Raw genomic sequence first — 14,712 nt, 5'->3', positions numbered from 1 at the left:
CACTTGTGAATAATGCTGTATAATAGACTGTATTTATATTATTCACATGTGAATAATGCTGTATAATAGACTGTATTTTTATTATTCACATGTAAATAATGCTGTATAATAGAATGTATTTATAGTGTTCACATGTGAAAAATGCTGTATAATAGACTGTATTTTTATTATTCACATGTAAATAATGCTGTATAATAGACATTATTTATGTTATACACGTGTGAATAATGCTGTATAATAGACTGTATTTATGTTATTCACGTGTAAATAATGCTGTATAATAAACTGGATTTATGTTAGTCACACGTGAATAATGCTGTATAATAGACTGTATTTATAGTGTTCCCATGTGAAAAATGCTGTATAATACTGTATTTATATTATTCACATGTGAATAATGCTGTATAATAGACTGTATTTATATTATTCACATGTGAATAATGCTGTATAATAGATTGTATTTATAGTGTTCATATGTGAAAAATGCTGTATAATAGACTGTATTTTTATTATTCACGTGTAAATAATGCTGTATAATAGACTGGATTTATGTTAGTCACACGTGAATAATGCTGTATAATAGACTGTATTTATGTTATTCACGTGTAAATAATGCTGTATAATAAACTGGATTTATGTTTGTCACACGTGAATAATGCTGTATAATAGACTGTATTTATAGTGTTCCCATGTGAAAAATGCTGTATAATACTGTATTTATATTATTCACATGTGAATAATGCTGTATAATAGACTGTATTTATGTTAGTCACATGTGAATAATGCTGTACAATGGACTGTATTTATATTATTCACATGTGAATAATGCTGTATAATCGACTGTATTTATATTATTCACATGTGAATAATGCTGTATAATAGATTGTATTTATAGTGTTCATATGTGAAAAATGCTGTATAATAGACTGTATTTTTATTATTCACATGTAAATAATGCTGTATAATAGACTGTATTTTTGTTATTCACGTGTAAATAATGCTGTATAATAGACTGGATTTATATTATTCACATGTGAATAATGCTGTATAATCGACTGTATTTTTATTATTCACATGTAAATAATGCTGTATAATAGATTGTATTTATAGTGTTCATACGTGAAAAATGCTGTATAATAGACTGTCCATCCATCCATCCATTTTCTACCGCTTATTCCCTTTCGGGGTCGCGGGGGGCGCTGGCGCCTATCTCAGCTACAATCGGGCGGAAGGCGGGGTACACCCTGAACAAGTCGCCACCTCGTCGCAGTCACGTGTAAATAATGCTGTATAATAGACTGGATTTATGTTAGTCACACGTGAATAATGCTGTATAATAGACTGTATTTATGTTATTCACATGTGAATAATGCTGTATAATCGACTGTATTTTTATTATTCACATGTAAATAATGCTGTATAATAGACTGTATTTATAGTGTTCATATGTGAAAAATGCTGTATAATAGACTGTATTTTTATTATTCACGTGTAAATAATGCTGTATAATAGACTGGATTTATGTTAGTCACACGTGAATAATGCTGTATAATAGACTGTATTTATAGTGTTCCCATGTGAAAAATGCTGTATAATACTGTATTTCTATTATTCACATGTGAATAATGCTGTATAATAGACTGTATTTATGTTAGTCACATGTGAATAATGCTGTACAATAGACTGTATTTTTATTATTCACATGTAAATAATGCTGTATAATAGACTGTATTTATGTTATTCACATGTAAATAATGCTGTATAATAGACTGTATTTATATTATTCACATGTAAATAATGCCGTATAATACACATTATTTATGTTATACACGTGTGAATAATGCTGTATAATAAACTGTATTTTTGTTATTCACGTGTAAATAATGCTGTATAATAGACTGGATTTATGTTAGTCACACGTGAATAATGCTGTATAATAGACTGTATTTATGTTATTCACATCAAAAAAATACAAAAGTGTTTATTGTGTATTGAAAGCGAACGGTGGTGCTGAATTTCCCCCTAGGAACAATAAAGTACTTTCTATTCTATTCTAACCCGTAACCAAAGTTTACATGGCAACTGGTCGATGGAACCGACCAGTGACTGCAGCTATCGGTAAGTATTTGACATGTGGATTAGCCAGTACTGTATCTGAACAATGGGAAAGAGTCGACCATTGACTGACCTAAATATTCAATATAATTGACACATTTGGTAGACTGGTTGATGGACTTCAACTGAAATTATGTGTTGGTTGCGGTCTAGCCAATGACTGCATGAAGACCGACTGACAAAACTCGATGTCTGTTGTCCCAGGTAATGACCGACACTTAAGCACAACGACCGAGGTCTACAGAACGGACCGAGGTCTGCCATTAACGACCTTCCATGTGGACTGACCAATGACCGCACGGAGACGGGGCAACTTCAACCACCAATGGTACCTTTGTGCCTTGCGAAGTAGCGTCCCAAGACAATGAGTAGACACAGCATGGCGAAGACCACCACGGCTACGACTCCTCCGATCACTGCGTGGTCCACCGTTCTGGGGGCTCCTTCTCCGGCTCGAGAATCTGCGAGAAAAGAAGGGGGAAAAAAAAAAACACAATTGAAGGAATTTAGCCGGCAAAAAGCGGGTCATCTTTCACGCACGACGGACAGTTATGAAGATTAGACGTGATGTAAAGCAGATTATATCTGACGTAGCGCAGATTACGCGAGGCATCTGTCATGAACGGATGGTAATAAGGACGACGCCCGCAATACATCAAAGACAGCATTCTACTGGATCAGCAATGGACTCTTCATTAATTTCAATATTAGAGGAACCTCTCGTGTTTCGCTCGCCCTCAATGGCGGCATTAAAAGCCAATAGTCGGGGCCTGAGAGGAACATGCTCTCCGGCTGGTCGTTAATCACTATGGGCGGTAGATTTTCTGGAGAATCAAATCTGTTGATCTGATAGTTACTTCCAATGTAATCCATATCCAACGCCATCTGATAATCCATCGTCGCCGTAGCCACCTAGCATAATGAGCTAGCACTTTGTGCACCCCGCCCTGCCTTGGAGATTACGCGATGTTGTCATAGCACCAGTTTTATCAGAAGGATGTTCTAATCAGCGGTTACTCGGGTGATGTTCACACTGCAGCTCAATTCCGATTTGTTTCCCCCCAATATCTGTTTTATTTTTATGTCAATTTGAATAGTATGATTCCATCCATCCATTTTCTACCGCTTATTCCCTTTGGGGTCGCGGGGGGCGCCGTTACCTATCGCAGCTACAATCGGGCGGAAGGTGGTGTACATCCTGGACAAGTCGCCACCTCATCGCAGGGCTAACACAGATAGACAGACAACATTCACACTCACATTCACACACTAGGGCCAATTTAGTGTTGCCGATCAACCTATCCCCAGGTGCATGTCTTTGGAAGTGGGAGGAAGCTGGAGTACCCGGAGGGAACCCACGCAGTCACGGGGAGAACATGCAAACTCCACACAGAAAGAACCCTGACTACTCAGGACCTTCGTATTGTGAGGCAGACGCACTAACCCCTCTGCCACCGTGAAGCCTGTGAAGTACGATTCCGACTTTTTAAAATCCGACCACGGCCTCTTGTGTACAGCTCAGGCCAAAAGTTTGGACACACCTTCTCATTCAATGCGTGTTCTTTATTTTCATGACTATTTACATTGTAGATTGTCACTGAAGGCATCAAAACTAGGAATGAACACATGTGGGGTTATGTACCTAGCACAAAAAGGTGAAATAAATGAGAACGTGTTTTGTATTCTAGTTTCTTCAAAATAGCCACCCTTTGCTGTGATTACTTTTTCGCACACTCTTGGCATTCTCTCGATGGGCTTCAAGGGGTAGTCACCTGAATTGGTTTGCACTTCACAGGTGTGCTTGATATATATATATATATATATATATATATATATATATATATATATATATATATGTGTGTTGGATCCACTATGGATTGAACTTTCACAGTATCATGTTAGACCCGCTCGACATCCATTGCTTTCAGTCCCCTAGGGTGGGTGGGGGTGGGGGGGTGGTCCTCTCCAAGGTTCTCATAGTCATCATTGTCACTGTCACCGACGTCCCACTGGGTGTGAGTTTTCCTTTGCCCTTATGTGGGTTCCTCCGAGGATGTCGTAGTCGTAGTGGTTTGTGCAGTCCTTTGAGACATTTGTGATTGAGGGCTACATAAATAAACATTGATTGATTGATTGATATATATATATATTTGCACATATATATCCTATACACGCATATATGTGTGTGTTTGTATATATATATATATATATATATATATACATATATATTTCCACATACATACAGTATATATATATATATATATATATATATATGTGAATTATATTTATATAGCGCTTTTCTCGAGTGACTCAAAGCGCTTTACATAGTGAAACCCAATATCTAAGTTACATTTAAACCATATATATATATATATACATACACACACACACACACACACACACACACACGTGTGCGTATGTATATATATATATATATATATATATATATATATATATATATGTATGTATGTATGGCATATATTCTGTTGGAGTAGTAAAGTACACAATAATTTTTTGGGGAAACAGTTCATTAGCATTACATTTTCAGACGACAAAACTGCTCGTTCCCAGTAGGGCTTACGTAAATACCTTTTAAACTCTCTAAGTTTCAGCATCAAGGGGAGCCCACTTCCAATGCAAAACTGTGGCACCTCTGAGACATATTTTAAATTGTGCAAAAACACAATAATATGAGACTTTGAAGTAAAAAGGAAGCAACACTGCACAATGTCACTTGTTGGAAATACAGTCGTTCTTGGTTCATGGCGGATAGTTGGTTGCAGGCCTGACTGCGGTAAACACATTTTCACAAAGTAGGATTATTATTAACAAATCATCCATAATTAAAACATAACAAACATGTTTTTGGTAACCATAATTAGAGCACTTTAGACTTACAATAACACCTTTACACTCGTTCCACCCAATTTAGTGTTTTTCTGTAAATGACAGTACTCATCGGCAGCCGCGAGGATGCTCCAAGCAGTCACCCGGCCACTGCAACATGGCCACGACATGAAAATACTTCATCCCATTTTGAGTAATTCCTCTAGGTTAGACTTGAGCTTTGACAAGCCGCTGCTGTTGTTGTTGTGCCAGAAGTTGGTCAACGTGAAAGTCGCAGCTCCGCTCCTAAGGGGGCCCAGTCTGGAGTGGGAAAAAAACCTCCATAGCAAAACATACATATCGAGACTTGCAACAGAGGGGAGGGAGTGCGGGCTACGGTGGCCGGCTGCAGCTACTCTGGCGCTGCCCAGCCGTCCATCACCCCTAAGGGATTCGCGTATGTCACAGCCACTGTGCGTCATCTCTTGCTGCCAAGCAATTGTATTGTTTTTAGCGGTCAACCCCCGGTAAGCTAGCATTGGACGGATCAAAAAGGAGAAACGTTTCTGATGAAAATATATTGATTGATTAATTGATTGAAACTTTTATTAGTAGATTGCACAGTTCAGTACATATTCCGTACAATTGACCACTAAATGGTAACACCCGAATACGTTTTTCAACTTGATTAAGTCGGTGTCCACGTTAATCAATTCATGGTAGAACATTTAATGCTTCATGGACAAATTAATTTGGTTTCACTCATGACGAGGTTGTTCTTTTCCCTTTTTTAGTCAAATGAAATATGCGGCAGTTGAATGCCTTCAGAATATTGACGCAACTTGATTTTTTTCAAATTCATCCATAAGCGAAGGACCGGTGTAAATTTTTTGCGAAGGTTCAAAATAATTTGGTGATTCGCTTATCGGCAAGAAATAAAATGTGAATCGTTGTCAAAGTGTTTGATTTCATAAATTTTATAGCATCAGTGTAACAATCAACTGTACTGCTTATACTGTACTGTATAAGCAGCTCCGCTCCTAAGGGGGCCCAGTCTGGAGTGGGAAAAAACCTCCATAGCAAAGCACATATACATATTACAACATACATATCGAGACTTGCAACAGAGGGGAGGGAGTGCGGGCTATGGTGGCTTATACTGTACTGTATAAGCAGTACAGTACAGTACAGTACAGTACTGTATTTTAAAGTTGATACTGTACTGCAGGGGTTGGGAACCTTTTTGGCTGAGGGAGCCATTTAAGCCAAATATTTTACAATGTATTTCCGTGAGAGCCATATAATATTTTTTTTTAACAGTGAATACAACTAAACGTCTAGATTTTTAAGTAAGACCAACATTTAATGTGACTTCTTGAACAAGTGAGGTAGAAAACTTATGGATGGATTACAATACATGATAATGTTTTATATTTTGAATGATATTTTTAACACTGTGATTACCAGCGGAACTATTCATTACTCATCATGTTAAGCAATGTCAGCTAAGTGTCACGTCTATGGGATCATGTTTTGTTTTTGTCATGTTTGGTTTTTATTTTTTTCGACAATCAGTTCCTGTTCCTGCACTTCCTTGTTTGTCTTATTACCATAGCAACCCGTTAGTTTTCACCTTGTCCTCTTGTTACGCCCCTGTCCTCATGTCTCACACCTGTTTGCACTTATCATAGCTATTATTTAAACCTGCAGTTTCCAGGTTACCATGAATTGATTAACGTGGACCCCGACTTAAACAAGTTGAAAAACTTATTGGGGTGTTACCATTTAGTGGTCAATTGTACGGAATATGTACTGAATTGTGCAATCTACTAATAAAAGTATCAATCAATCAATTAAAAAGGTGGTCAGCCTGGCGACTTTACACATACTTCTTTCATGCCATGCCATGCTGTTTAATCCCCCCTGCCCATGCCACGTACGTTTTTGTTTTGTTTAGTTCTGCCTGTGTGATTTGTTTGTTTTCATAGTCTAGTTTTGTACCGCCATTGTGCGCGCCTTTTGTTTGCCTTTTTTTTGTAGTTTATTAGTGTATAAATAAAGATGTACATTATTTCACGCCTTGCTCGTGCCAACTTTCCTTTGCATCGGAAAAACAAACCATCTCATAGTCCAAGTCCCGAAACTAAAATTTCAATTGTTCTCTGTCGGAGCAATGACCTTTCACCCGTGACGTCACAACAGGAAGCGACCCGCCATTTTCTCAAACACATTACACACACCAAGTCAAATCAGCTCTGTTATTTTCCATTTTTTCGACTGTTTTCCGGTACTTTGGAGACATCATGCCTCGTCGGTGTGTTGTCGGAGGGTGTAACAACACGAACAGGGACAGATTGAGGTTGACTTACGCGGAGTGTGCTAATCAGAAATATCAATGGTCACGGCATGCTAATCGATGCTAACATGCTATTTAGACTAACTGTATGTACATATTGCATCATTGTGCCTCATTTGTAGCTATATTTGCATCCAGCCTTTCCCTCCACTCACATTTAATGCCAAACAAACACATACCAATCGACGGATTCAAGTTGCGAAAGTCCCTCGCAAACTTTACCGACGATAGCGATGCTACGACAGAGATGTCGTGTGGATATCCTGCGACACTCAAAGCAGATGCATTTCCAACGATAAAGTCAACAAAATCACAAAGGTGAGTTTTGTTGATGTTATTGACTTATGTGCTAATCAGACATATTTTCTCACGGCAAGACTGCCAGCTAATCAACGCTAACATGCTATTTAGGCTAACTGTATGTACATATTGCATCATTATGCCTCATTTGTAGCTATATTTGCATCCAGCCTTTCCCTCCACCCACATTTAACGCCAAACAAACACATACCAATCGACGGATTCAAGTTGCGAAAGTCCCTCGCACACTTTACCGACGATAGCGATGCTACGACAGAGATGTCGTGTGGATATCCTGCGACACTCAAAGCAGATGCATTTCCAACGATAAAGTCAACAAAATCACAAAGGTGAGTTTTGTTGATGTTATTGACTTATGTGCTAATCAGACATATTTTCTCACGGCAAGACTGCCAGCTAATCAACGCTAACATGCTATTTAGGCTAACTGTATGTACATATTGCATCATTATGCCTCATTTGTAGCTATATTTGCATCAAGCCTTTCCCTCCACCCACATTTAATGCCAAACAAACACATACAATCGACGGGTTCAAGTTGCGAAAGTCCCTCGCACACTTTACCGACGATAGCGATGCTACGACAGAGATGTCGTGTGGATATCCTGCGACACTCAAAGCAGATGCATTTCCAACGATAAAGGCAACAAAATCACAAAGGTGAGTTTTGTTGATGCTATTGACTTATGTGCTAATAAGCCATATTTTCTCACGGCATGACTGCCAGCTAATCGGCACTAACATGCTATTTAGGCTAACTGTATGTACATATTGCATCATTATGCCTCATTTGTAGCTATATTTGCATCCAGCCTTTCCCTCCACCCACATTTAATGCCAAACAAACACATACCAATCGACGGATTCAAGTTGCGAAAGTCCCTCGCACACTTTACCGACGATAGCGATGCTACGACAGAGATGTCGTGTGGATATCCTGCGACACTCAAAGCATATTGTTGTTGTTTTTTTTTTACCATACTTGCTTTTAATGAACGTTTTGTTTCAAATTTTTGTTTTTAGTTGTGTTTTTTTTGGATGGAGTTGACGACTGGCAGCGCTGTTTGGCACTTTGGAGTTTTGTTGATGTTATTGACTTATGTGCTAATCAGACATATTTTCTCACGGCAAGACTGCCAGCTAATCAACGCTAACATGCTATTTAGGCTAACTGTATGTACATATTGCATCATTATGCCTCATTTGTAGCTATATTTGCATCCAGCCTTTCCCTCCACCCACATTTAATGCCAAACAAACACATACCAATCGACGGATTCAAGTTGCGAAAGTCCCTCGCACACTTTACCGACGATAGCGATGCTACGACAGAGATGTCGTGTGGATATCCTGCGACACTCAAAGCAGATGTATTTCCAACGATAAAGGCAACAAAATCACAAAGGTGAGTTTTGTTGATGCTATTGACTTATGTGCTAATAAGCCATATTTTTTCACGGCATGACTGCCAGCTAATTGACATTAACATGCTATTTAGGCTAACTGTATGTACATATTGCATCAGTATGCCTCATTTGTAGCTATATTTGCATCCAGCCTTTCCCTCCACCCACATTTAATGCCAAACAAACACATACCAATCGACGGATTCAAGTTGTGAAAGTCCCTCGCACACTTTACCGACGATAGCGATGCTACGACAGAGATGTCGTGTGGATATCCTGCGACACTCAAAGCAGATGCATTTCCAACGATCAAGTCAACAAAATCACAAAGGTGAGTTTTGTTGATGCTATTGACTTATGTGCTAATCAGACATATTTTCTCACGGCATGACTGCCAGCTAATCGATGCTAACATGCTATTTAGGCTAGCTGTATGTACATATTGCACCGTGGCGCAGTGGGAGAGTGGCCGTCCGTTGTGTCCTGAGCAAAACACTTCACCCTTGCTCCTGATGGGTGCTGGTTGGCGCCTTGCATGGCAGCTCCCTCCATCAGTGTGTGAATGTGTGTGTGAATGGGTAAATGTGGAAGTAGTGTCAAAGCGCTTTGAGTACCTTGAAGGTAGAAAAGCGCTATACAAGTACAACCCATTTATCATTTATTTTATTTATCATTATGCCTCATTTGTAGCTATATTTGCATCCAGCCTTTCCCTCCACCCACATTTAATGCCAAACAAACACATACCAATCGACGGATTCAAGTTGCGAAAGTCCCTCGCACACTTTTACCGACGATAGCGATGCTACGACAGAGATGTCGTGTGGATATCCTGCGACACTCAAAGCAGATGCATTTCCAACGATAAAGTCAACAAAATCACAGAGGTGAGTTTTGTTGATGTTATTGACTTTTGTGCTAATCAGACATATTTTCTCATGGCAAGACTGCCAGCTAATCGACGCTAACATGCTATTTAGGCTAGCTGTATGTACTTATTGCATCATTATGCCTCATTTGTAGCTATATTTGCATCCAGCCTTTTCCTCCACCCACATTTAAAGCCAAACAAACACATACCAATCGACGGATTCAAGTTGCGAAAGTCCCTCGCACACTTTACCGACGATAGCGATGCTACGACAGAGATGTCGTGTGGATATCCTGCGACACTCAAAGGAGATTGTTGTTTTTTTTTTTTACCATACTTGCTTTTAATGAACGTTTTGTTTCAAATTTTTGTTTTTAGTTGTGTTTTTTTCGGACGGAGTTGACGACTGGCAGCGCTGTTTGGCACTTTGGAGTTTTGTTGATGTTATTGACTTATGTGCTAATCAGACATATTTTCTCACGACAAGACTGCCAGCTAATCAACGCTAACATGCTATTTAGGCTAACTGTATGTACATATTGCATCATTATGCCTCATTTGTAGCTATATTTGCATCCAGCCTTTCCCTCCACCCACATTTAATGCCAAACAAACACATACCAATCGACAGATTCAAGTTGCGAAAGTCCCTCGCACACTTTACCGACGATAGCGATGCTACGACAGAGATGTCGTGTGGATATCCTGCGACACTCAAAGCAGATGCATTTCCAACGATAAAGGCAACAAAATCACAATGGTGAGTTTGGTTGATGCTATTGACTTATGTGCTAATAAGCCATATTTTCTCACGGCATGACTGCCAGCTAATCGACACTAACATGCTATTTAGGCTAACTGTATGTACATATTGCATCATTATGCCTCATTTGTAGCTATATTTGCATCCAGCCTTTCCCTCCACCCACATTTAATGCCAAACAAACACATACCAATCGACGGATTCAAGTTGCGAAAGTCCCTCGCACACTTTACCGACGATAGCGATGCTACGACAGAGATGTCGTGTGGATATCCTGCGACACTCAAAGCAGATTGTTGTTGTCTTTTTTTACCATACTTGCTTTTAATGAACGTTTTGTTTCAAATTTTTGTTTTTAGTTGTGTTTTTTTCGGACGGAGTTGACGACTGGCAGCGCTGTTTGGCACTTTGGAGTTTTGTTGATGTTATTGACTTATGTACTAATCAGACATATTTTCTCACTGCAAAACTGCCAGCTAATCAACGCTAACATGCTATTTAGGCATTGCAACGATAAAGTCAACAAAATCACAAAGGTGAGTTTTGTTGATGCTATTGACTTATGTGCTAATCAGACATATTTTCTCACGGCATGACTGCCAGCTAATCGATGCTAACATGCTATTTAGGGTAGCTGTATGTACATATTGCATCATTACGCCTCATTTGTAGCTATTTTTGCATCCAGCCTTTCCCTCCACCCACATTTAATGCCAAACAAACACATACCAATCGACGGATTCAAGTTGCGAAAGTCCCTCGCACACTTTACCGACGATAGCGATGCTACGACAGAGATGTCGTGTGGATATCCTGCGACACTCAAAGCAGATGCATTTCCAACGATAAAGTCAACAAAATCACAAAGGTGAGTTTTGTTGATGCTATTGACTTATGTGCTAATAAGCCATATTTTCTCACGGCATGACTGCCAGCTAATCGACGCTAACATGCTATTTAGGCTAACTGTATGTACATATTGCATCATTATGCCTCATTTGTAGCTATATTTGCATCCAGCCTTCCCTCAACCCTCATTTAACGCCAAACAAACACATACCAATCGTTGGTTAGAAGGCAATCACAGTGATATGGCTCAATAGCTTCAGTTTCTTCTTCAATTTCATTTTCGCTATCTGCCTCCACACTCCAACCATCCGTTTCAATACATGCGTAATCCGTTGAATCGCTTAAGCCGCTGATATCCAAGTCTGAATCCGATATAATGTAGCTATATCTTTCTGTTCTATCCGCCATGTTTGTTTGTATTGGCATCACGCAGTGACGTCACAGGTAAAATGGGCGTGTGGATATAGCGATGGCACTTTGAAGACATTTTTCGGGGTATTGCGTGATGGGTAAAATTTTGAAAAACACTTCGAAAAATAAAATAAGCCACTGGGAACTGATTTTTATCGGTTTTAACCCTTCTGAAATTGTGCTAATGTTGCCCCCGGTAACTTGTTGCTTTCCTGTTGTGCATTTATCTCATTACGACGGTGTGGCACTTAGCCGCCACTTCCGAGCTGATGCCTTTTCTAAAGACTTAGGTAGAAATACCCAGAAAGTGCATGGGGGGATGGTGGGGGGATGGGGGGGGATGGGGGACTCGACAACTTGGCAATCCGTCCACGTATTGGAGTGGCCCATCGTCCATTAGCTGGAGTCGCTCGCTAAAAACTCCTTCACTCTCCAGCCAGCAGAAAGGAGGCGTTGTGTGTGTGTGCGTGTGTGTGTGTGTGTGTGTGTGTGTGTGTTCAGGACACATTTAACTAATGAAGCCCACCAAAAAGGGTGGGTGAGGGTGGGGGGGGGGGGGGGCTGCCTGTCAGAGACGACAAAACGTTTCCGGCGTTTAATCCAAAAGCGTTATTTTGAGTTTAGATTCCTGCCGCACTGCAAGGAGGCTTCAATTAAAGCGAGCGGGCGTCCGATTGCTTTCAGGCAGATCCACTTTAACATTGTTTGTCGCTGCCACTCGGCCCGCAGGCAGGGACGACAGAAAGTAGGAAAAGGTCAGATCCGGAGCTTTGCTGATGTCGCTCATCTGGCGTTTATAAAAATGTAAAAAGGAGGAATTTAACAGTGACGTGCGGTGAGGTTTATAGCGGGTGAGGCACTGACGTAATCAGAATCAGATTTACAAATATATCCAGTATGTGCTCTAAAGTTAAAGTACCAATGATTGTCACACACACACTAGGTGTGGTGAAATGTGTCCTCTGCATTTGACCCATTCCCTTGATCACCCCCTGGGAGGTGAGGGGAGCAGTGAGCAGCAGCGGTGCCACGCCCGGGAATCATTTATTGTGATTTAACCCCCAATTCCAACCCTTGATGCTGAGTGCCAAGCAGGCAAAGGGGCCCATTTTTTTATAGTCTTTGGTATGACCGCTCGCCTGTATCGATTGGGGACATCTCTACGCTGCTGATCCGCCTCCGCTTGAGATGGTCTCCTGTGGACGGGACTCTCGCTGCTGTCTTGGATCCGCTTTGAACTGAACACTCGCGGCTGTGTTGGAGCCACTATGGATTGAACTTTCACAGCATCATGTTAGTCCCGCTCGACATCCATTGCTTTCGGTCCCCTAGAGGGGGGTGGGGGGGTTGCCCACATCTGAGGTCCTCTCCAAGGTTCTCATAGTCATCATTGTCACTGTCACCGACGTCCCACTGGGTGTGAGTTTTCCTTGCCCTTATGTGGGTTCCTCCGAGGATGTCGTAGTCGTAGTGGTTTGTGCAGTCCTTTGAGACATTTGTGATTGAGGGCTATATAAATAAACATTGATTGATTGATATATATATATATTTGCACATATATATCCTATACACGCATATATGTGTGTGTTTGTATATATATATATATATATATATATATACATATATATATATATATATATATATATATATATATATATATATATATATATATATATATGTATATATATATATACATACCCACATCTGAGGTCCTCTCCAAGGTTTCTCATAGTCAGCATTGTCACTGGCGTCCCACTGGATGTGAATTCTCCCTGCCCACTGGGTGTGAGTTTTCCTTGCCCTTTTGTGGGTTCTTCCGAGGATGTCGTAGTCGTAATGATTTGTGCAGTCCTTTGAGACATTTCTGATTTGGGGCTATATAAATAAACATTGATTGATTGATTGACTCGGCCGGGGTTTGAACTCCCAACCTACCGCTCTCAGGGCGGACACTCCAACCCAGGGGTAGGGTACCTATGGCTCTAGAGCCAGATGTGGCTCTTTTGATGACTGCATCTGGCTCGCAGATAAATCTTGCAGACGTTGCTTAACACGATAAGTGGTAATCACAGTGTTAAAAATAACGTTCAAAATATAAAACGTTCTCATGCATTTGAATCCATCCATCCGTTTCTATCGCACCGGTTCAAGAAGTTGCATTAATAGTCAAAAGTATTTATTTTATTATTGGTTAGCTTCAGAATAGAATAACAATGTTATTAAAAAGAATAAAAGATGCACGCATTTGTTTGTTGTAATCAGGGAAATTCCAAATAAAAGAGGTGTAGAATTTTCTTGTTTCTCCTCATTGAGCTAAATTGAATCCTGTCTCTGTTTAATTCCTTGCTTCTTGTCTGTTTAATAAATGTCATCAGTGTTTGAACCTGACAGTTGTATTCAGTGTTAAAAACATTATATGGCTCTCACGGAAATACATTTGAAAATATTTGGCTTTAATGGCTCTCTCAGTCAAAAAGGTTCCCGACCCCTGCTCTAACCACTAGGCCACAGCGCAGATTATTTGCCATTTGATTGGCAGAAGTTTACGGGTTATGTTACATTTCTGCATTCTTTACACATACAAACTGTCGCCCACAAAATCTGCATTTCATTAAAGGCCTACAGAAACCCACTACTACCCACCACGCAGTCTGATAGTTTATACATCAATGATGAAATATTAACATTGCAACACATGCCGATACGGCCTTTTTAGTTTACTAAATTGCAATTTTAAATTTCCCGCCAAGTGTCCTGTTGAAAACGTCGCGGAATGCTGACGCGTACGCGTGAC

The 14,712-nt window shown here is 40.1% G+C and overlaps 1 protein-coding gene across 4 annotated transcripts in view; it reads right to left on the bottom strand.

Moving 5' to 3' along the window:
• Window positions 1–14,712, bottom strand: part of cadm1a (cell adhesion molecule 1a) — a 968,224-nt gene that overhangs the window by 11,237 nt on the left and 942,275 nt on the right. For all 4 annotated transcript variants that reach the window (XM_061898993.1, XM_061898988.1, XM_061898989.1 and 1 more), the window contains one exon: window positions 2,448–2,576. In XM_061898993.1, the coding sequence (XP_061754977.1) occupies window positions 2,448–2,576 (129 nt within the window). The remainder of the gene's footprint in view (window positions 1–2,447; window positions 2,577–14,712) is intronic.

Source organism: Nerophis ophidion, linkage group LG04 (assembly GCF_033978795.1).
Source record: "Nerophis ophidion isolate RoL-2023_Sa linkage group LG04, RoL_Noph_v1.0, whole genome shotgun sequence".
In the NCBI taxonomy this organism is placed as follows: domain Eukaryota; kingdom Metazoa; phylum Chordata; class Actinopteri; order Syngnathiformes; family Syngnathidae; genus Nerophis; species Nerophis ophidion.
Note: the sequence above shows the minus strand (reverse complement) of the source record. Positions and strands in the feature narration are given on the sequence as shown.